Here is a 23658-nt window from a genome sequence, read left to right as displayed (position 1 = left end):
CTCCTGAGTAGCTGGGATTACTGGCGTGCAACACAGCCGGCTAATTTTTGTATTTTTAGTAGAGATGGGGTTTCACCATGTTGGCCAGGCTGGTCTCAAACTCCTAACCTCAGGTGATCTGCCTGCTTTGGCCTCCCAAAGTGCTGGGATTACAGGTGTGAGCCACCGTGCTCAGCCTGACTCGGCCCTATTTTTTAGACATTTGTCAGAACACATCCCAATACATGCAGTTATGTGTTTGCCCGCTGTAGACCTTCTGAGAGACTGCATCGGAATCCATTGACCACAAAAACAATAAATGCTTAGATTGCTTTTCTATGATGTCCCTCAACAGTAAGGCTCCAGCATTTCCAGGTGGCCTCTTTCATGCCTAGTCAAGAACATAAAGACTTACAATTCACCTGGGCCTATTGATGAGAGGATGTTGGGGACACCCTCTTCCTCAAAGGCTGTATGAGTAGGAGATAAAGAAGGGCACTTCCAAATCATTTTGCCAGAAAGCTCAAAGAGAATAGGGGAAAGAAAGTATCTGAGGTTTGGCCAAGCTTGCAGACTTGGGTCATCTGGGGACTGGGGAAGTCTTTCCCCTTTCTGGAACCCAACAACATGATCCCAAGACCACCACCAGGTGTACACTCGGGGTTTCAGTTCTGAATGCTGGAAAATACAAAAGTATAGAGTAACATTAAATGAGTTTTTATCTTTTATTTACCTCCATTTAATAAACCTTGAATGGCTCTGTTTCCTGTCTTTGATTGTCCTGTCTGCATATTTCCTGCTGAGAGTTTACAAAACAGCACTCTTGAACAGGAAGATAAGAAGTGTACCTATTTGTCGAATAACATCAAGGGAGAAAACTGCTAACTCATCTATTTTGTTAAGTTGTTCAAAAGGATCAAAATACCAATTAACTTGCTGGCTCAGAAATCTTTGATACCCTCAGATTTACTGGCATTTTGAAACTCCTGTTCATACTTGCCTAATGACTTTCTGATTATGAACAAAGAAGTGCCAATCTGTTCAGCATTTGACCTGTTTTCTTAAATATTTTTATGTATTCAAACATTGTTACAAAAAATACTTGACTAGTCAAATTCATGTGCTAAATTTTTTTTTCTTGTTTCACCTCCAAATTTAAGAGGAAAAATGAAGCTCAAAAACATGTAAAAAAAAAAAAAAAAAAAAAAAGCCATTTTGTTCTTAATTTAAAAGCTCTCATTGCAAGGAACTTTCTCTTTGTTTTTTGTGTTTTTTTTGTTTTGTTTTTTTTTTTTTTTGGCCTTATCTTTTCCATGGAATTTAGCAGAGTTTGGGAGACTTGATAAAGCAAGCTACCTTATTTAGGACCCATCCTCTCCTGAGAAAAAGTTGGAAAAAATGACCTTGAGCACATGTTTCAGAGTGGAGGTAAAAAGACACTAACTGATGGCTTAAGGAGTGAGGCAGATTCTACAATGTATTTTTTTTTCTTGATTGCCTTGTCTTTGTCAGGCATACAATGGATTTCAATATTCCTCTCCAGGCATCCTCAGACAGCAGTGCTTCTCAGAGGGTTTTTTTTTTTTTTTTGTTATTGTTTTCCTTATTTCTTCACAGAAAATTCTACTTGTAATCACATTCATACATAATGTCTATGGCAGTTGTTCAGAAAAGAGCAGCATTTCATTCTTAGACAAAGGCACTTCTGGGTTAAGAAAGTGCCATGCAATTTATTTCAATAAATATTGATTGACTGCACTGAACTGAAGAGATTAAAAGCATGGATACTGAAACCAGACTGCCTGGGTTCAAATCCTGGCTCTACATTGACCAGCATGAGACCATGGGAAAATCACTTACTTTCTTTTGATACCCAAGTTTTCTCACCTTTACATTTTGTAAAATGGGGATAATAATAGAGTCTAGCTTATAGGGTTGTTCTATGGATCAAATGAAATACATTTTAAATAGTGCCCTAAAATGTCCTGTACTCTTAGGATACTTTAGGTGCTATATAAGTGTTAATTATTATATTATATCATGCCAGAACCTGGAAGAAGAACTGGTGCTTGGGTGCATTCCAATCCACCAGAATCTGGGCCCACTTATGGAGGGATACTTTCATCATAACAACAAAATACCTGGAGAACTTGAGACCTAAGGATTTATAACATATAAATGTATATGGACATTTAAAATAATGTGATCAGAAGGAAGCTTAACGTGACTGCTGGATCACTGCAGTTTAGTTGAAGCACAATAAAAATTCAACAAAGAACTAAATGGTAGCTGGCAACTAGCCAATTACATATTTGGAGGAGAGTGGGCAGGAGGAACAATCTTAGGACACAGGGATGGCCAGAGTAGAGCTACATTTACAAGAATGCATTCCCAAAGGTGATGGTCTGACCTTTTCACAAATTCTTCAAAGAGGATGCGGTGGGAATAGCCCTGGCGGCGGATGCTGACTGTCTCCAGAATCCCTGTGGAGCGGAGCTGGGCCAGCACCCTCTCTCGAGAGAACTGCAGGGCCTCTCGGTCATCATTGGGTTTAATGCAGCGCACAAAGTGGGGCTGTCCAACCACCATTTTGGAGAGCAGGTCCATCAGAGAATACTACCAGGGAGAAAAATGCACAAGGAACGAGGTTACCACCAATGCAATGGATAATTACAACATGGGCCTGCAGAAGCCTCTAGAGCAGTTTGAGGCTTACAGACCTTTGCGAGGCAGAACATGAAATCAGCAATAGGAGATAATAATATAAGTCCTGCTTATAGCCATCTGCAGATTCAAAAACATTCTTTAAACATCACCTAGTGCCAAGCAATATCCCGTATGGCAGAAACTTAGCTAAGAACATGCTCTAGGCTATCCTGTAATTCCATTGCCAGAACTAGAATGCTTGTCGCTGGTATTCTCAGGTGACGTTCCACAATCTGTATCTGTAATTTAAAATGTCCAGCGTTTGAGGAAGGGGCAAATTGCTTCTTCAGCCTAAGATCCACCAGATAGTCTAAGCAAATCCTACTGATACGATTGGTAATAAGGTAGTGGGACAGAAAAGAAAAATACAAAAACAAGGCAAAGAAAATAAGAGAAGTATTCAAAATGAAGATTATGGTGACTATCAACTAACATATACCAAGCAGCTGGTACAGGGCTCTCATAGCAAGAGGGGAGGAAGGACATGGAAAATCAGAGGGGCGCTTGTGAAGGGGATGGCCTCAGTTGTTTCTGAGAGCATCCTCTGCTGGAGCTCTTCTGGGCACACCTTCAGGGGCTATTATAAGTCAAAGGAAATCAGTTCCATTATTTCATAGTCACTGCTCCTACAGATCAAAATTGGTATTACCTAGCTTACCAAGGTAACTTGTTTTTCAGGGTTAGCATTTGTGAACCGGTATTTTGAGAACACCAAACTGGTTGTTATGGGTATATTTCTGAAAAACCATAAGCCAGAGGCTTTTCTGCTGATAGGGGGGCCCTAAGATCTTGAGAATCATTTCACAGAGTAAATAGAGCCACTAAATCCAGTGGGAAAATACACACAGACACCAAGGGTTACCAGGAGGATGATACGGTTTGGATGTGTGTTTCCTCCAAATCTCATTTGAAATGTGACCTCCAATGTTGGAGATGGGCCCAGTGGGAGGTGTTTGGATCATGTGGGCAGATGCCTCATGAGTGGGAGGTGTTTGGGTTATGGGGGCAGATTCTTCATGAATGGCTTGGTGCTGTCCACATGGCAATGAGTGAGTTCTTACTCTATTACTTCATGCAAAATCTGGTTGTTTAAAAGAGTATGGGATCCCCCCTCTGTCTTCTTCCCTCTCCATTCCTCCCTCTCTTGCCATGTAACATGCCTGCTCCATGAGTAAAACCTCACCAGAAGCCAAGTAGATGCTGGCGCCACACTTGTATAGCCTGAAGAACCGTGAGCCAAATAAACCTCTTTTCTTTATAAATTTTCCAGTCTTGGCTGGGCGCGGTGGCTCATGCCTGTAATCCTAGCACTTTGGGAAGCTGACATGGGCAGATCACCTAAGGTTAGGAGTTCAAGACCAGCCTGGCCAACATGGCAAAACCCTGTCTCTAATAAAAATACAAAAAAAAAAATTTGCTAGGCTTGGTGGCACGTGCCTGTAGTCCCAGCTATATGGGAGGCTGAGGCAGGAGAATCACTTAAACCCAGGAGGTGGAGGTTGCAGTGAGACAAGATTGCGCCACTGCACTCCAGCCTGGGCAACAGAGTGAGACTCTGTCTCAAAAAATATATATATATTATCCAGTCTCAGGTATTCCTTCATAGCAACATAAAATGGACTAACAGATGAGGATAGAGCCACTAATGGGTATAGGACCAGGTATGTCTCAATATAAGAAATAAGCAGCAATTAGAAATAACCAAACATCAGAATGATGAGGCAGGGGCCCACCTGCCACAGATGCTATAGCATGACTCACTGCATGATGGAGTATGGGATTCAAAGGTCTGGGGCCCCTGCAATTCATACCCTGAGCCCAATTCTAACCCGCCTCTGAAGCACAGTTGGCTAGGCTGGACTTCTGCACTTTAGATCCTTGCACCTGCTAGCTTTCCATGGAGCCTTCTATCCAGAGTGCTGGGTCCCAAGTCCTGCCCTTCAGCCTGCCTGGCTCTTCCGGCTTCCCACCCACCTGACCTCTCATCCCTGCCAAGCCCTTTCCTCTGCCAACCCCACCTTACTACCTCATTCCGCTGCCCCTGAGATCAGCTCTAAATTTGATCTAACAGCATTTCTTTTTTTTTCTTTTTGCGACGGAGTCTCACTCTGTCACCCATGCTGGAGTACAATGGTGCAATCTCAGCTCACTGCAACCTCTACCTCCCAGGTTCAAGCAATTCTCCTGCCTCAGCCTCCCAAGTAGCTGGAATTACAGGCATCTGCCACCACACCTGACTAATTTTTGCATTTTTAGTAGAGATGGAGTTTCACCATGTTGGCCAGGTTGGTCTCAAACTCTTGACCTCGGGTGATTCGCCTGCCTCAGCCTCCCAAAGTGCTGGGATTACAGGTGTGAGTCACTGTGCTTGGCCTAACAGCATTTCTACTGTGAAACTATCTGGATCTCAGCTTCCAGTGGTACGTGATCTCTAAAGGCCTTCCAACTCTAATGCTTTGTAATTTGAAGACAAACAAATCTGTGCAAATTGCTGCAAGATTCTATGTGTCTTGTCTTTGCTATATAATGTGCATTTAACAGAGCCCTTCTAGAGACCGTGTTTTTACCCAAAGGAGGCATTTAACTAGATGAAGTATCAGAAATAGGGATGGCAGAAATGGGAAATAATAGGGCTCAGACAAGTATATTTTACAATGGGTCAATTTAATCTAGCAAAATGAAATCAATGCTAAGACAGATTCTCTTAGTATCTGAACTTAATAAGCCAACTTCTGGAACTTTATTAACTACTTTACTATTCAGTATGCTAGAAAAGTGGCTGCCTCCAGTAACTTTAAGACCAAGAAGCAGCTTGAATGCTGACAGAATCAGTCATTTAATGGGCAGGAGGATTGTGTGCCCAGTGCTCTCTTCCCGCCCTGCTTCCACCACTTCCCCAACCCGATGTTTCTTGACTCTGTGCTTTGCCCTTGTTTCACTGACTCTACCTGGCCATCTCATAAGAAAGCTTGGATAGTCCTTTTTGGAAGTAGGCAGAATACAGATCAAGAAGACTCCATACCCGGAAGTAAGAAGCCACGGTTTGCCTCTTCATGTTGGTGGTTTCTTCCGGATGCCGTATCACCTCCAGAGTGTCCACCTGGAAGCAAGATGGAGGCAAGTGGTTTGGGGATCCAGGCACTTACCTCATGCTCCATGTCTTCCAAAATCTGAAAGCCTGTTTGGCCGAATATCTGAGGGGCCATGGTATTTAGTACACAATAGTGTCCTACTGTGGGGAGAATTTTTCAAAACATAGAAACAAAGAATACGCATTGTTTTACTCATTTGACAATACCTCACTCTGTAAAATACCATATGGTCTCAGTGTAAGCCTGTGTTATTTCGATACTTCTCCATCTTCTAATGAACCCCCATTAAATTGTCTAGTAAGGTCACATGAGACCAAACTACTGCCTACAAGGAAACTTGGCAAAGGGCCATGAGGCCAAATGATTATAAAGACATGATGGCCCCAAAGGCCAGGTTGTAACACAGGGAATTAGGCCAGCACCAGTTGCCTTCCATGTCATCAGACTCTGATGCTGCAACACTCCTCCTACCTCCCACAGTTCCCATGTGCTCACTGCAGATAGGAGCTCAGGCACCAAATCACTCGGAAACCCAATGGAATGAACCTGTTCTCAATATCTATCCCAACTACCTGGGCTGACTGGAAGGAATTTATTGATGAAAACAATTGTAGGGACCGACTGCAAGCAGCCTGCGTTCCATTATTATAATGCAACGACAAAAACTCTGCTTTCGTTTGCAGAGTGCATGAGTGGCATTTAGCACTGGCCTTGCCATGGCAGCTTCCCATCTGCTCTGAACAGGTGGCAAGGGTATAAAGCAGAAATGTTTGAAATGGAAGACACTGCTGTCAGCATGTGGGTTAGGCGAGGTGGACTGCCATCCAGGCAGCCACCTTCCCATGGGATAAGGATGTCTGCAGGCTTGTTCAATGAAAGTGAAAAATTGGTGCTAAAAGGGATGGGAGTTAGGAGGGGTGAATAAAGAGGCTCGCCTAAAGGAGTATGTGGGAGACTGTGTGTAAAATGGAAGGAAATGCTTCAATTGGGATGGGTCAAGAAAATAGGTTTATTTAAGAAGGAGAGAAAACATGGTGCTAAGTTTTCAAAACCTAGAAAAGCAACCTAAACAGTGAGCAGGTCTATGACCTGAGTGAAGACATCAGAGACAGCGCAGCTTTATTTTAATGGGCTGCACAGCAGATGCCATCAGTCCATTCACATGCAGCTGAAACAATGATACAACTGCCTGTAGGTTTGACATTTTAATTTTTTCTTTTTCTTTTTTTTTTTTTTTTTTTTTTTTTGTGAGACAGAGTCTTGCTCTGTTGCCCAGGCTGGAGTGCAGTGGTGGGATCTCTGCTCACCGCAACCTCGCCTCCCGGGTTCATGCCATTCTCCTGCCTCAGCCTCCTGAGTAGCTTGGGACTACAGGCACCTGCCACAGCACCCAGTTAATTTTTTGTATTTTTGGTATAGATGGGGTTTCACCGTGTTAGCCAGGATGGTCTTGATCTCCTGACCTTGTGATCCACCTGCCTTGGTCTCAAACTCCCGTCCTCAGGTGATCCACCTGCCTCGGCCTCTCAAAGTGCTGGGATTGCAGGAGTGAGCCACCTCGCCCGGCCTCAACCCTTCTTTTTATTAAGAGATCCTCCCTGAAGAAGCACCTCTAGCTTTGAACCTGCTTTTCCTCCTTCATTTCCCTCCCTTTTTATTCAAATTAACTAGTGAGCACCAGGCCCCCCAGGCAGCTGAAAAGCTCATTTATATTTTTCTACTGGTAGATGTTTATGGATTGATTTATTACCCTCCCTCAGAACTTATAACAGACCCTTGGCATTTGAGAATTTAACAGTTTAGTGACCAAAAAATCCTTGATGTGTATTAATTCAGCTGAAACACAATTTAAAAGGAATACTCTTGTAAGAAAATTTCACATGTATCCCATAATCTGCACAAATAAAATATAAATAAATCAAAGGAATAATCTGTATTGTTTTCAAGATCAGCACTGGTTCCCTCCAGCAAATTGGAAAAATGCAGAGTTAAGCACCAATTTGTACTCCAAAAGTTATAAGGCTACATGGTCAGAAGGTAGCTCCCAGCTAGTGACAGCCCCGTCTAACTGCACAGCATCTGTGTTTCAACAGAACTTTAAATTCTGTCCTTGCAATCACATACAGAGTGATGTTTGGAAATAAAGTAAAAACCTATTCTTTGATATATACAACCTGGAAATGCTAATGCTTATCTGTAATTCACCACCTACATACTTAGTACTGTGTTTGACAGAATAGGTGATATGTTATTGGGGTATTTTCTAATTTAAGAATTTAGAAAGGTCTTTGGTTGTCGAGGGGTCTCTTGTATATTTGCATAGTCATAAGGTTCTCCTGAACTTGGAATGGATCTAAAAGAGAGAATTTCTGACAAGGAATAAACCAGAAGTTGCTTCTCTCAACCCTTTAAACTAGACCTCTCTCTGAATCAGGCCTCCCGTGGAACTCCAAAGCCAGCCCCTAAAGTCCAAACCAAAAGGGCTGAGAAGGCTGTTGTGTAGCCTAAGAGATTTTCTTCCTGAGCTAATTTCATTAATACAATAGTGGTAGCATCATTTAATTTTTTAACCAAAAATGCTTTTAGAAACAATCTGGAAAGTGGATTCTATTAGGGCATCATCTAGCAAATAGTTCTTCCCCAAAGTGGGGATTTAACAAAGAAGAAATCCTCTCCAAAGTATTTATGTTTTTACCTTAGGAGAAAAAAAGAGACCAGAAAAGCTTTCCTAGGCTGAGTGATTGCTATTGACACACCTGGTTGAAATTCTTTTTTTTTTTTTTTTTTTTTTTTGAGACGGAGTCTCGCTCTGTCACCCAGGCTGGAGTGCAGTGGCCAGATCTCAGCTCACTGCAAGCTCCGCCTCCCGGGTTTACGCCATTCTCCTGCCTCAGCCTCCCACCTGGTTGAAATTCTTGCTAGCTGTGTGGCCACGCACCTGTTATACTCATGTGCCATAGAAATAGGACATTTCAGTCAATGGTAAACTGTATATGCTACAGTAGTACCATAGATTATAATGGAGCTGAAAAATTCCCATTGCCTAGTAATGTTGTAGACATCATAATGTCATAGTGCACTTCATTTCTCATGTGTTTGTGGTGATTTGGTGTAAACAAACCTGTGCTGCCAATTATATCAAAGTAGAGCATGTACAATAATGTACAGTACACTGGATAATAATAAACAACTATGTTACTGGTTTACATATTTACAATACCAGTAATCATTATTTTAGCCAGGTGTGGTGGTTCATGCCTGTAATCCCAGAACTTTGGGAGGCTGAGGTGGGCGGACCACTTGAGGTCAGGAGTTCGAGACCAGTCTGACCAATGAAGTGAAACCCTATCTCTACTTAAATATAAAAATTAGCCAGGCATGGTAGTGGGCACCTGTAGTCCTAGCTATTCAGGAGGCTGAGGTAGGATAACTACTTGAACCCAGGAGGCGGAGGTTGTAGTGAGCTGCGATCATGCCACTGTACTCCAGCCTGGACGACAAAGCGAGATTCTGTCTCAAAAAAAAAAAAATCATTATTTTAGGGTGTACTCCATCTACTTACATTAAAAACAAAACAAAAAACGTTAACCATGGAACAGCCTCAGGCAGGTCCTTTAGGAGGTATTCAAGAAGAAGGCATTGCTATCATAGGAGATGATGACACTATGCGTGTTATTGCCCTAAAGACCTTCCAGTTTGACAAGATGTGGGGTTAGTAGAAGAAAGTGATATTGATGATCCTGACCGTGTGTAGGCCTAGGCTAACGTATGTGTTTGTGTCTTTGTTTTTCACAAAAAAAGTTTTAAAAGTAAAAGTAAAAAAGTTTTAAATAGAAGTTTATAGAATAAAGATATAAAGAAAGATTTTTGTACAGTTGTACAATGTGTTTGTGTTTTAAGCTAAGTGTTATTATAAAAAAAGAGTGAAAAAGTCTTTTAGACAGACTTGTCCCAAACCATTCTTTGTTTTGCAGGCTTTTTAAGTTCATAAAATAAAAAAGTTAAAGTAAACTAAGGTTAATTTATTATTGAAGAAAATGCATTTTAAAATAAATTTAGTATAGCCTAAGTGTATGTTATTTATAAAGTCTACAGGAGTGTACACTAATGTCTCAGGCCTTCATATTCACTCACCACACACTCCAAGTGATTTCCAGTCCTGTAAGCTCCATTCATGGTAAGTGCACTACGCAGGTGTGCCATTTTTAATCCTTTGTACCACATTTTTACTGTACCTTTTCTATGTTTAGATACAAAAATACTTACCACTGTGTTATACTGCCTACAGTATTCAGTACAGCAACCTGCTGCACAGGTTTGTAGTCTTGGAGCGATAGGCTATAGCTTATAGCCTAGGTGCATAGTAAGCTATGCCATCTAGGTTTGTGTAAGCACGCTCTATGACTGAACGACGACAAAAATCACCTAATGATGTAGTCCTCAGAATATATCACCATTATTAAGTGACTGATGACTGTATTTAACTTTTAAAAGCCTCTGTTTTCCTCATTAATAAAATTGGTTAGTCAAAATTGCTGCCTTGCACACATATAACAAATAACATTAGCTCTCCTTCCATCATTACCGTGATTGGTTTAGTTTTAGTGTAGTGATAAATATCAAGGATGCAAAGTGCGTTCAGTGGAAGAAGGAGAGTTCTGCTACCACACAACTCAGCAAGGAGATCTTTATATTTATTGGTAAGAAAAATAGTTCCAGTGAAACTGTTGGGGTACAGAAACATATACCCCAAAATATGGTACTTTGACATGTTGAACTAAAGAAGAGTCAAGGTCTCTCTGATACCCCCAACCCCCATCTCTTAATCCTCTGTCTCTCCCATAGCCCAGGATGAAGCTGTTCTCTAAATTCCTTTATCTGCCTAAAGTCTAGAGCCACCAAAGAAAACAATTATCTGTGATCCCTTCCCTGAGTTTTTCATTAACTAAACCCATATCACAGGAAGAAAGGCTGCAGTCTGTCAACACAACTGAACAGACTTGTCCCAAACCATTGTTTGTTTTGCAGACCTAACAGACTTTGTCCCAGGCCATTGTATGTTTTTCAAGGCCATTAAATTCCCCTAAAATCATTTACCATACCCCTAAAATCATCCACGCTTCTCCATCTCCCTCTCCCTTAAGAAGGGTATATAACCATCTGTGTACCATGTGTCTGATAGGTAATCATTCTGTGATTCTCCCCTATTCTCGTTAACACATCTGTATTCTTTTTCTCCTATTAATCTGTCTCTTGTCAGTTTATTTTTAGCAAACTTTCAGAGAGTGAGGAAGTTTTCCCTTGGTCCCTATAAGACCAATATCAAAATGATCAATAGAAGCCATATTCTGGACAAAACCATTGTCTGTCTAATCCAGTATGCTTTCCTCCTATAACACAGACTTACACAACAATGTAAGTCAGCTGGAGCTGAGCAAGCGTGCTTTCTGTCCACAATGATAAACATCCTGCTTGGTTCCTTGTGAATGGTTAGCCTTCAGAGTGGTCACGAATAAGTTTTACAAATTGTGTTACAGTCCCCAAGCCACAGCAGTTGAGCAAACTTCTATATACATATGGGCTCCACACGTGGAATTTTAAATGATTATCAAAACTTGAGTAATATAGTATATATTGAGTGTTTCCTATCTGAAATCACTGTACTAAACACTTCCTATGTTATGTCACTAAATTCTCAAAATGACCTACGAAGTAAATAACATTATTCTTCCTATTCTACATATGAGGAAGTTAAGACTAACATATTTTAGGTAAAATTCCCAGAGTCCTACAGCCAGTAGACGGCCATGCCTATATCTGAACCCACTTTGATTCCTAAACCATATTTCTTAAACATTATATACTGCCACTGAAACCACCTTTGCAAAAATTATAACTGAGACAATTATTACATTGAAAGAAACCTGACATAACTGACTCCATCTTGCTTCTAACCTCTAAGCTGTCCTTGTTCATTCCTGGGTGTAGGCCAGACTAACTTTAGGAGGAACTTAGTTTATAGTTCAGCTTTGAAACAGAGACAACAACAGCTCTTTCCCAAACAAATCCCCTTCCTGCCTGGGGACTAGACTGCCTTTGCAGGACTAACAAATTAGCCACAAGATTAGAAATCATGGTTTAGAAGTCATGCAGCTGGAGGCTGCCAGATTCTACATTTTTCCAAATTGCTCCCGGGGACAGCATCAGTATTGTAAGGCCTAAGATCAGTGCTTGAGATATTTATAGACCCTACACTCGATGGACCAGCTGGCACCATCCAGATCCATAAACTGGCTCATCTGGTCTTGTGGTCCCAACCCAGGAATTGACTCAGTGCAAGAGGACAGTTTCGACTCCCTATGATTTCATCTCTGACCTGACCAATCAGAACTCCTAATGCACTGTCCCCCCTACCCACAGAATTATGCTTAAAAATTCAGATCCCCAAATTCTCTCATTTTAGTAATAAAAGACTCTGGTCTCCCACACAACTGGCTCTATGTGAATTATTCTTTCTGTATTGCAATTCCTGTCTTGATCGGTCGGCTCTGTCTAGGCAGCAGGCAAGGTGAGCCCGTTGGGTGGTTACAAATTTGGAGGCTGGTCTGGGATTGCCTTTGTAGCTACCTGCCCATGGTTCGGTAGCCCCTCTCCTTTGATGGATCCAGAGGCCAGCCCAAGCAGCCACCTAGTTCTCTTGGATTAGAGGATGACTCTGACACTGTCTGTACTGGCAGGTCAGTGCCAGCCCAATGTTCATGAATTTAATTGCAATAGAGAAATAGTCCTGGGGAGACATTTCATAACTGCAGCCCCACGGTAGGACGTCTGTCTGTAGCTCCTCCACAGGATGTCTGTAACTGGAGTCGTACTGCAGGGTGTGTCTCTGTCTGTAGCAAAATCATGGAGTGTCTGTAGCTGTAGCCCCATTATGAGGTGTCTGATTTGGTGAGTATTCTAGGAGCTGCCAACACCTCTTCCCTTCTGCTGATAGTTTTGGCTCCTTCAAAGTCTCAGTTGGCCCTACCTAATGAGTAGGAAGAGTCTTGGTTCCGGAGATTTCTTCTCAATCAGGAAGATTTGGGGGAGATTTCTCAGATGGGGAATAGGAGGTTAGTTTGGAAGGAATACTCTTGGAATTCTTGGCAAGGGATCTTGATTTGAAAGGCCTTCTGTCCATCTTGTCTTTGTTGTGTGTGTTTGTATGTGTGGAAGGGATCTCTGAAGAAACTGCTGACCGAAGTCCAGCAGGCCTAACTTGAAGAACCCTCTGTAAGTGTAATCACATTCGGTGAGCCCTGAAGAAAGCTCAACAGGCCTGACTCTGTGATTCTCCACTCTTCGTCTTGCCAAGAGACCACTCATCGAATTCCTGGTTGGAGGTCATCCCTCCCCACCTTAAGTGGATCAAAGATGACAGAGACCAGCGGGAGAAAGTCTGAGCCTTGTTAGGTCAATTTTGGGTGTGGAATGAGGCTACTAGTGTCTGTTTTGTTACGTGTATTTTGCTTTGGCTGGGATGGAAAACGTTAATTCGGTTCCTCATGCAGCCCATTGGGTGGCATCTTGCAAAACTAGAAAGCTTTTGCCTATGGTTCCATAAAACAGAAAGTGGTCATTTTCTTTTGTAATGGGTCGCCACAGCTTGGTGCCGTGAGCGGGGTCATCAAAAGCTGCTCTGTTCTTCTGAAAGTTGCAGAGAAAGGGAACCCAGAAACCTGGTACCGGGTATGCTGGCAAAAAGGGTAAGAATTTCTTACCAGCCAGGTTTCTGGTCAGTTGGTCGGTTGGTCAGTCTGTCTGTCTCTCTCTCTTTCATGTGTGTGTGTGTGTGAATGGTAAACATCACTGTCTCTTCTGCAAAGGTTTGATTAATAGAAAAAAAGGATTTGTGAGACTAGTCTTATTAGGATGCCGCAAATCTGGTGTACTTTGTGCTAAGAATTTGTCTTTCTGTAATGGAGAGGCAGTGTCACAGGACAGAACACAGGCTTTGAACCCCTAAATGCCTACTTTTCAAGCCAGCCTGGCAGGCTTGTCAGTTACAAACTTTGCTGCAGGCCCCTGAAACCAATACTGGATGAAGCTTCTCTCTCATGTTGTTTTATGTCCTTAAAATCTTAACCTTGTGACCATGTGGGGATACTTTAGTCTCTGCCATCCAGAGGACAAGCATTTTGGGGTTCATGTCATAGCTAGCCCTAAAAATTATCTTAAGCAGTTTAAAGCCTTTGTAAGCTCAAAATTGGCTACTCTAGGCCTCTTTTGGGAAGAACAATAGAAACTGCTTAATGTTGTAGCTTCATAGCTAAGGCTTTGTTTTTTGACAATGGCAGCCTAGGTTCAATTCTTGGCTTAGGAAATCAGTCCTTTCTGCTTTGTAATTTGTGAAACTTTTTGCCATTTATTCTTTTCCCCCAGGGACTGCTTCTGATTTCCTAATTTTTTATTTCTCTGAATTACCTTTGGGTAGATTCTAAATCTTGTAAATAAACTGTTTACTGTCTCTTTGAGACACCTTATGCATCCATGGTCAAGTTATAACCTTAGTTAAAACTTATTAATTTCACTGGGAGGTTACCTGTGGTAGAATTCAAAAGTAAAAAATATTGGCTTTCCTGACTGGAGTCTTGAATGAGATTTTAAAAGTTTTTTAAAAAACAAAAGAGCTCTACTGTTAAAATCAGCTTAATTAAAATGGATATCCAAGCTATACATATTTAAAAGGCCTTTATCTTTTTCCTCTTCTTGAATTGCTTTTTTCTGAAACAGGTTTTTCTTCTCAGTTGACGGAATTATTTTTCTCCAATTTGTCTGCTTCCCGCTCCTGATGCCCACATGAGAGAATCTAAGAATTTCAAACAGCCTGGACTCCTGGGAAAAAACAGAGGTGGCACCACAGACCCCATTCTGGAAAAAACCTATTTTCCTCATGGAACCCCAGGAATTGAAAGTGGATAAATACCTCTCAAAATCTAAGGCTGTCTTTGGTTTTTCATTGTGTTACCTGACCTTTTTTTTGACTTTTGGGGGCATCAGAAATTACTTTACATTATGGGAAAGCCTTTAGCCTTGGTGTATAGCAACTTTAAGGGATATTGGCTGTTATGGAGGAATACTTGGCTCTTTGCGTGCTTGGATTAGAGAAGCATGCTTGGTCACCTGGAAAGTATGCAAACATCCCCCTCTTCCACTGAGAGATGAGACTCCCGTGGGGATGGGCTGATTACAAAATGGGCTGATCGGCTTTGGGTTGCCTTGTAATAAAATGCACAGTAAAAGCATTGCACTGTCTTCTTCCATAGTATTTCCCTCTTTTGGGGGATCCAGGATGTGATATAAAAATGGGACCCCTCGGCCGGGCGCAGTGGCTCACACCTGTAATCCCAGCACTTTGGGAGGCCGAGGCAGGTGGATCACGAGGTCAGGATATCGAGACCATTCTGGCCAACACGGTGAAACCCTGTCTCCATGAAAAATACAAAAAACAAAATCAGCCGTGCATGGTGGTGAGCACCTGTGGTCCCAGCTACTCGGGAGGCTGAGGCGGGAGAATGGCTTGAACCCGGGAGGCGGAGCTTACAGTGAGCCCAGACTGTGCCACTGCACTCCAGCCTGGGCGACAGAGCAAGACTCCGTTTCAAAAAAAAAAAAAAAAAAAAAAAAAAAAAAAAAAAAAAGGGACCCTTAATGTTGGTGATCTGTTTCTGCCTTCCAGCTGTGCCTGCTTATTAGGCCCTGGAAACAGCAAGCTTTCCTGACCCTATTCCTCCAAGGGCTCCACCCTGAAGCCAATAATCCAATTATTGACAAACGAAAATCTTGACAACTACTGGATCTTCTTCTCTCTGTATATTTATATCTGTTTGTGTGATGTTTATATATGAAAGAGCTCTGAACAACTGGGGGCAAAATAAGGGCTTAAATAAAATATTTTGTCAGAAAAATAGAAACTTTAATGCCGTTTTGTTCATGTGACTTTAGTAATCTTTCAGAAATAAAGACAACTTTAAAGATTATTGGTAAAATAAAAATGTCTTCAAAATTTAGACATTTGATCAAGACATTTGGTCTAAATTAGGTCAGATATTAGGTTTGCTAAATGCTTTAAGGTAATAAACTGCTTCTTTGACTTTTGAAAACTGTTTGACTTACCTACTTTGGAGCCATTAGGTTCTAGATAAGGCCTGGGGACATATGGCATAAGCCACACCCCCTGACTGTACTAGGAAGAATCAGACCTTATTTGCACTTTTGTCTGGTGTCCTAGGCTCCACAGCCAGTATATATTAAAATCATTTACCTATCAGACTTTTCACAAGAAATGAAAGATTCTAAAAGTTAACAGTATAACACATACTTGAGTCCACTGGAAAAAGAGTTTTACATGCAAGGTTGCAAGGTATAGAAGGAAAGTAGAATGTGGTTTTGGTGGGAAATTATAAGAAGGCATGGGAATATGGTTTTTGTTAAAGGGAACGTAATTTTGTCTAGTTCAGAGGGTTTTAAAGAATGTCTTAACCTAAAAGAGTAAAGGGTCAAAACTGAAGTTTAAGCAAGTTGGAAAGGTTTGTGAAGGGTTGATCTTGTAAAGGAAGTTCTGTGAAAAGAAGCAAGTTGGCTAAGAGTTGAGGGGAACTGTTTTTGTAATTTTCTGTATATCGAACAGTAAAATAAAAGCACACTGATGTGGAGCCAGAATCTGGTCCTATGTGTCTGAGTAACAGGGTTTTCTTTTTTAAAAAATTGATCTGTTTAACAGAAAATTGTAAATAGTTATAAGAAGTTTATGAGTATCTTACCTTATAGTCAAACTAATTAAAACTACATAAATTTATAAAATTGTATTAAAAATTAGCTTTAGCATTAAAGATGCCCTAAAGCAAACATGAAACTTGTTTTTCTCTTTTGAAAAATATTTTTATGTAATATTAAGAGCAATTAAAACAAATCTTGTTTGCCTTTTGAATAAACTACAAAAAAAAAGGGAGGGGAGAGAGAAGAGACAGATTCAGTTGACCTCATGCTGTCTTCATCAGATATTATTGTCTAGAAAGCTGAGTCTCCTCTCTATCAGAGTAAAGGTTTTTTCCTTTTTAAAATTTCTGGGTTATCATTTTGGCTATATGAATGACTTATGGTGACCTGGGATTCTATTTAGTGATATCCAGTGTTGTAGACCTTCGATATTTGACAAACTTTCCAAAGTCAAATTATAAAGTATGTCTTTTTCTGACCTAATTAATCTTTTAGATATTAGGTCCCCTAAAGTGCAAAAATGATGTATTTGCCTTATTTTACATAAAAATCACACAGGAAACATTGTCAACTATGAAATGATGTTTGGCTTTCTTTGGACTGTATTTTTATAAATATGTTATTTGTATGTGTTCAAAAATTATAGGAAGCTTCTATAATTCTGACATAACTTAATGTATATTAAGCCTTTAATTATTATGTAAAATTGTTGTATGCCACAGAAGTAATCAAAATTCCTAGTCAATTGTAGCTTTAATAGTGGCTGCCTAAGACTTTTGTCATCCACAGACAAACTGTCTTGTTTTGATCCTTTCCAGTAGGCAGTTTATAATCAGATATAGGGCTCTGATGAGTTCTCTTGAATGTAGGTCTCTGATAACTTTAGATATTGTGTTATTGGAATAGAGGAAACAAAACAAACTTCTAGGACTCACGGAGAGCTGATGTGATAAACATTGCTAATCCTTTTGTTTTTCAGAGTCAAGAAAACTTTTTCTTTTGAGCTATTTAGAACATTTAGCAATTGAGTAAAGTATACTCCCATGAAGGAAATTTGGAGCATATTGCTTTCTCTCCACCTGATTCCTCCAGAATTTAGAAACTATTTGTGAGTATTCTCAATTTATGGCAGTCTAGTTTTTTGCATAAGTGCAATAAGAATCTCTTTTCTTTTGTAACAGGACACAATTGGAGAAACTGGTTATTTTACCAAGGCTTTGACTGGAATGGCATGCTTTCTTTAAATAATCAAAGTTGACTTATAGAGCCAATAAAGGGAAAGCTGGCCTCATGCCTTGTCTACACATTCCCTGTACAGGGTTCCTGACCTGTACTAAATAAAGAATGTTACTTTCTGACAGGCCCAGGAGCACCAAGTTATCTTAGGACCTTCAGAGGAGGAAAATTCACTCAACTCATACAGGTATGTGCAGATATAGATAAATCTGTAACTGGGCTTCAAGGCTTTAAAAGTACAATCTGAGATTCTCTATAGAACAAAGTTTCAGCAAAGCCAATTTTAAAAGAGCCTATATGGCAAATAATTATTCCTACTGGACTTTATGCAAATAATCAAGCCAAGCATAATAGGACTAAAATTTATTTTGCAAGTAAATTTGGCCTACTATGATTTATCTTTAATAAAATTGGGGACTAGTGAGAGAAAAATTATACTTCCAAAAAAAAAAAAACACACAACTATAGCACACTTGTTAGTTGTTCTCGAGTTTTTATTACTTTCTGCAATGTGGATTAAATCCTAAATTATCTGTGGGCTACAAGTCCCCAAACTAATGCTTTCAAATCTTTACTTTTAAAACTTGGAATTGCACTGCTTATCCCAGAACACATTATTTACCTTATAGTATGCTGTTCTATAAATGCTGCATTAAAACTATAGATGAGAACACTAACACCCTTGTCATGTAAGCCTTGAAACCCCAACCAGGCGCCTATAAGTACGTGCAGACAGCTGCAAAGCAGTGTTACTCCTCTTACCTTGGGGTCAGTACCTAACCCCACCATGCCCCCTGTTCAGCAGGAAGATGTTAGAGTGGTCTTCATCCTTTTTCCATCTTCATAGAATAAGGTGTTACAAAACCCAAAGGAAGGGACTGAAACTACCTTTGCAAAAATTGTAACTGAGACAATTATTACAGTGAAAGAGATCTAATGTAACTGACTCCATCTTGCTTCTAACCTCCAAGCTGTCCTTGTTCATTCCTGGGTGTAGGAGGAACTTAGTTCGTAGTTTAGCTTTGAAACAAAGACAATAACAGCCCTTTCCCAAAATAAATCCCCTTCCTACCTGGGGACTAGACTGCCTTTGCAGGACTAACAAATTAGCCACAAGATTAGAAATTATGGTACAGGAGTCAAGCAGCTGGAGGCTGCAAGACTCTAAAACTCCCCAAATTGCTCCTGGGGACAGCATCAGTATTGTAAGGCTGAAGATCAGTGCTTGAGATATTTACAGACCCTGCACTTGATGGACCAGTTGGCACCACCCAGATCCATAAACTGGCTCATCTGGTCTTATAGCCCCAACCCAGAAACTGACTCAGTGCCAGAGGACAGCTTCAACTCCCTATGATTTCATCTCTGACCTCACCAATCAGAACTCCCGATTCACTTGCCCCCTACCTACCAAACTATCCTTCAAAACTCCAATCCTTGAATACTTGAGGAGACTGATTTGAGTAATAATAAAACCCTGGTCTCCTCACAGCCAGAATTGTGTGAATTACTCTTTCTCTATTGTAATTCCCATCTTGATCAACTGGTTCTGTCTAGGCAATAGGCAAAGTGAACCCACTGGGTGGTTATACCACCCAATGTGGTTTGATATAACTTACAAAATAAAAGTCTGAAAGCATGGTATCAGTAAAAAGATTTGCCTCATTTGTCAACTAAATCTACTCTTAGACAAAGATACAGACTCCAAAGAATCCCATAACCCTCTAGATTTTGGCAATAAATGAAAACTGAAGAATTTCCTCCTGTTCTTAGTAAGTGCTCACTATTTGCATCCTGAAGCCTCAGAAGTGCTCATATTTATTATCTTCTTGACAAAGCCTCTTCAGAAGAATTTTTATTGCTATCAAGTGATGTATCTATCCCTTAAGAAGAAGAAAAAAACCCTACAGCACCACTGATCTCAAACATCTTTAGAGTACTGAGTAGAAAGCAAGACACACTGAAAACTGGCTCTGTGCAGTGCCGCTCCATGTGTTGAAGCTGACAGAGTTAAGGACATGCTATCCCCAAATATATGGAACTTTGGCATTTAAACAGCAGAGGCAGGAAGGCCACTCTCAGCTTCCCTCAGCTCTTCTCTGAAGCAGGCCAGAATACCTAGGAAGGTCACTCTCTGCTATTTTCCCTCTCTCCTCCCCGAAGACCCTCATGTGACAGATGTCCTGACCTGAGGTAAGGAATACCCAGAGGTAAGGAATGTCACATAGGGACACCAAGAAGAATCTGAGCAAACAGACCTTGCTAAGTAAGCCCCAGTTTATTACCACTAAATCACACCCTTTTGTTTTTCAGTCATAACTCTGCACAACTGACCATAAAAATACACAGATTTCCCTGTTCCTTTAGGTCTTCATATCTGATGGCTCTCATGTCATCTAAAACTTATATTAAATAAAATTTATGCTTTTCTCTCATTAATCTGTTTTTTGTTATAAGAGGTCTCAGCCATAAACCTTTTGATGGGTGAGGAAACAATATTACTTTTCCGCCACACTTATACAGCCCAGCTTTATCTAGGGCCACTTCTGTAATTTTACCTTGGATAAGTCAGATAGTAACTGGAGTTGGTTTTGTTTCATTTTTTATTGCTATTCTTGCACTTCATATTTTTGATGCCTTAATGATTAGAATTTTCAATTCATTTTCTAAGTGAAAACAAATCTTTAGTCATTTTCATCAGACCCATACACATTATTATTTTAATGATGTAAATATATGCCACACACTAGAAGGCACACTTTTCACGTGGGCAGGGTCTGAGCCATGTAGATAGTACAGGGAAGGAGGCAACACTGCACTGGTACTGTGGGTATAGAAGGCAAAGGATATGCCTTAATCTAACAGTCAAAAATCAAACAGAGGAAAGGAGAGGAATGTGGGTTGACAGAAAACATGACATGGGGTTCTTTAATGTTTCTGTGTCATAATCCCTTTTAAAACTGGTAGAAGTCAGTGACTCCAAAAAAAACCACATAGACAATCCATCTTCATTATCTGAGGATTTGCCTACTTGCTAAAATTTATTTGTAACCCAAAGTCAATACCTGCAATGCTTTCATAGTCATTCACAGAAATGCTCAGTCCCCTGATGCACACATTTCTAGCTGAGGTCAAAGAGGATGATGCTCTGCCTTCTCATTTCAGCTCTCATATTATAAACAGGTGTCCTTTTTGAGGTCTGTTTAAGTACCAAAAATTTTTTTTTTTTGCATTTTTGTGGTTTTCCAATGGTAGTTTTGCTGTTTAAAATGTTGCCCGCCCTCTTCCCCAACCCAGGGTGGGTGTGGTGGCTCACACCTGCAAACCCAGCACTCTGGGAGGCCAAGGCAGAAGGATCACTTTAGGCCAGGAGTTCAACACCAGCACGAACAATAGAGCAAAACCTCATCTCTACAAAAAAAAAAAAAAATTGTTTTTAATTAGCCTGGTATGGTGCCCACTTATAGTCCTAGCTATTCCGGAGGCTGAGGTGGAAGAATCCTCGAAGCCAGAAATTCAAGGTTACAGTGAGCTATAATCATGCCACTACACTCCAGCCTGGACAACAGAGTGAGATCTTGTCTAAAAAAAAAAAATGGGCCAGGTGTGGTGGCGAGCACCTGTAATCCAGCACTTGGGGAGGCCCAGATGGGCAGATCACCTGAGGTTGGGAGTTCGAGACCAGCCTGACCAACATGGAGAAACCCCATCTCTACTAAAAATACAAAATTAGCTGGGCATGGTAGTGCATGCCTGTAATCCCAGCTACTCAGGAGGCTGAGGCAGGAGAATCACTTGAACGCAGGAGGCAGAGGTTGCGATGAGCCAAGATCGTGCCACTGTACTCCAGCCTGGGCAACAAGAGCAAAACTCTGTCTCAAAAAAAAAAAAAAAAGGTATCCCCACGAGTGTGGTGCTGTCTAGTGTTTCTAAGCACAAGAAGGTTGTGATATGCCTCATGGAAAAAATACCTTTTTTTTTTTTTTTTTTTTTTTTGAGACGGAGTCCCGCTCTGCCGCCCAGGCTGGAGTGCAGTGGCCGGATCTCAGCTCACTGCAAGCTCCGCCTCCCGGGTTTACGCCATTCTCCTGCCTCAGCCTCCCAAGTAGCTGGGACTACAGGCACCCACCACCTCGCCCGGCTAGTTTTTTGTATTTTTCAGTAGAGACGGGGTTTCCCCGTGTTAGCCAGGATGGTCTCGATCTCCTGACCTTGTGATCCGCCCGTCTCGGCCTCCCAAAGTGCTGGGATTACAGGCTTGAGCCACCACGCCCGGCCGAGAAAATACTTATTGTTCAGGCATGTGTTACAGTGCTCTTGATTGTGAGTTCAATGACACAAATGCTGCAATTGACATACTGTTTTATATTTTAAAATACTGACTATAATTATTTAGAGAAACATATATTAAACAAGGTGTCTTTTAACAGAAATGTGTAAAATGAGGTTACGCATTGATCACTTCACAAAAATATTGTGGCCTAAGTATTGAGCCTGTATTTCCTCCTAGAAGCAATGGTTCAGTATTTGCTGATTCAGAGTTTGCAGCAACTTTAGTGAGCACAACTTTCACCAATAATGAGAACCAACTGTATTAAATACAGATAGAATTTTACATGCATTATTAAGAGGCCCTCAGAACCACTGAAATTCATGTGTAAATCTCTTCTAGAGGCCCAGATAGTTCTAATGTCTTGCCATGAAGTAGCAAAGTTGAAATGTAGGGTATTACAATGAATTATAATAGCAATATTGGTGTAAAAATTATTGTTAACAAATGATTTGAGTTCCTACTCTGTGCAAATAAGTCTTTTATTCTCAAGCAAAGTAAGTATAAATATGTATATCTGTATCAATTTTGGAATACTATTCAACAGTATTAATGTGTGGCCAAATTGTTTGTTCTTTATTAAATAAATTTTCAGTGTAAACCAACAGCTAAGAAAATTCAGAAATGTGACCAGCTTTAACTCCAACACCTTCACGATAATTGTGTTTCCGTGTTATCACTTACAGTGACTATTAACCAAGCAGTCCTTAAGACTCTTGTTAAACTTTAGCTGGAAGAATAGAACAGTTAACGACATATTTTACAGCTGGATATTTTTAACCCTTCTAATAACCCCTTTGCACAGATGAGTGTACAATTTATTTTTCAGAGGGCAAAGCAGAGCAATAGGAAACACTGCAGTTTCTTTCCTCCCTGATTCCACTTGGTCCACTAGCTTGCTGGTAGTTTCAGAGAAATGCTTTATCTTTTCTTAGACAGACTTTATTTTCAGGTAGCATTGTTCTTACGTGCTCTTTCTGATAATCAGGATTGTAAGGATTTCATGAAGTTTCCAATTTCCTAACCCCTGACTTCCTAAATGCCTTTGATCTCTCTACTAGACTACCCAGGCAGAGGGCTGCATGAAGGGAACTAATGCTGCCTACTCTAACATTACCCCTGGGTCAAGAGTACCTGCAAGTCCATACCGTATTTGGTGCAAATCTGTTACTCACCTTGGCTTTCCCAGCACTGAAATGTGGAGGCAAAGATCTTGAGGCCACTGTTATCCTAGCTCTTGTCTGGGCCAAATTACCTAAGAAAGAGACCACAAGGAACATAAATTAAGGAAAAGTTAAGGAATAGGATCACGAGTAATTTTTCCCTTTGTATCCTTGGATTTTTCTGAATTTTCAAAATAATCTGCTTTGAATTTTTAAAATTTGGAAAATTTTGAAACTTTGATGATATAAATTATAAATTATAATATTTAAAAGTTTAAAATAATTTGCAAGTGGCTGGGCATGGTGGCGCATGCCTGTAATCCCAGCACTTTGGGAGGCTGAGGTGGGCAGATCATGAGGTCAGGAGATAGAGACCATCCTGGTTAACACAGTG

The 23658-nt window shown here is 40.7% G+C and overlaps 1 protein-coding gene across 1 annotated transcript in view; it reads right to left on the bottom strand.

The window, feature by feature from the left end:
- Positions 1–2262: 2262 nt before the first annotated feature.
- MYO3B (myosin IIIB) overlaps positions 2263–23658 on the bottom strand; it is a 75599-nt gene continuing 54203 nt past the window's right edge. The window contains exons 8-10 of the mRNA XM_077957182.1: positions 23277–23356; positions 5708–5785; positions 2263–2595 (exon numbers count right to left, since the gene is read on the bottom strand). Coding sequence (XP_077813308.1) covers positions 2284–2595; positions 5708–5785; positions 23277–23356 — 470 coding nt within the window. The 3' untranslated portion in view covers positions 2263–2283. The remainder of the gene's footprint in view (positions 2596–5707; positions 5786–23276; positions 23357–23658) is intronic.

This window comes from Macaca mulatta, chromosome 12, assembly GCF_049350105.2.
Source record: "Macaca mulatta isolate MMU2019108-1 chromosome 12, T2T-MMU8v2.0, whole genome shotgun sequence".
In the NCBI taxonomy this organism is placed as follows: domain Eukaryota; kingdom Metazoa; phylum Chordata; class Mammalia; order Primates; family Cercopithecidae; genus Macaca; species Macaca mulatta.
The sequence above is the reverse complement of the archived record's forward strand: the minus strand, read 5'-3'. Positions and strand labels throughout refer to the sequence as shown.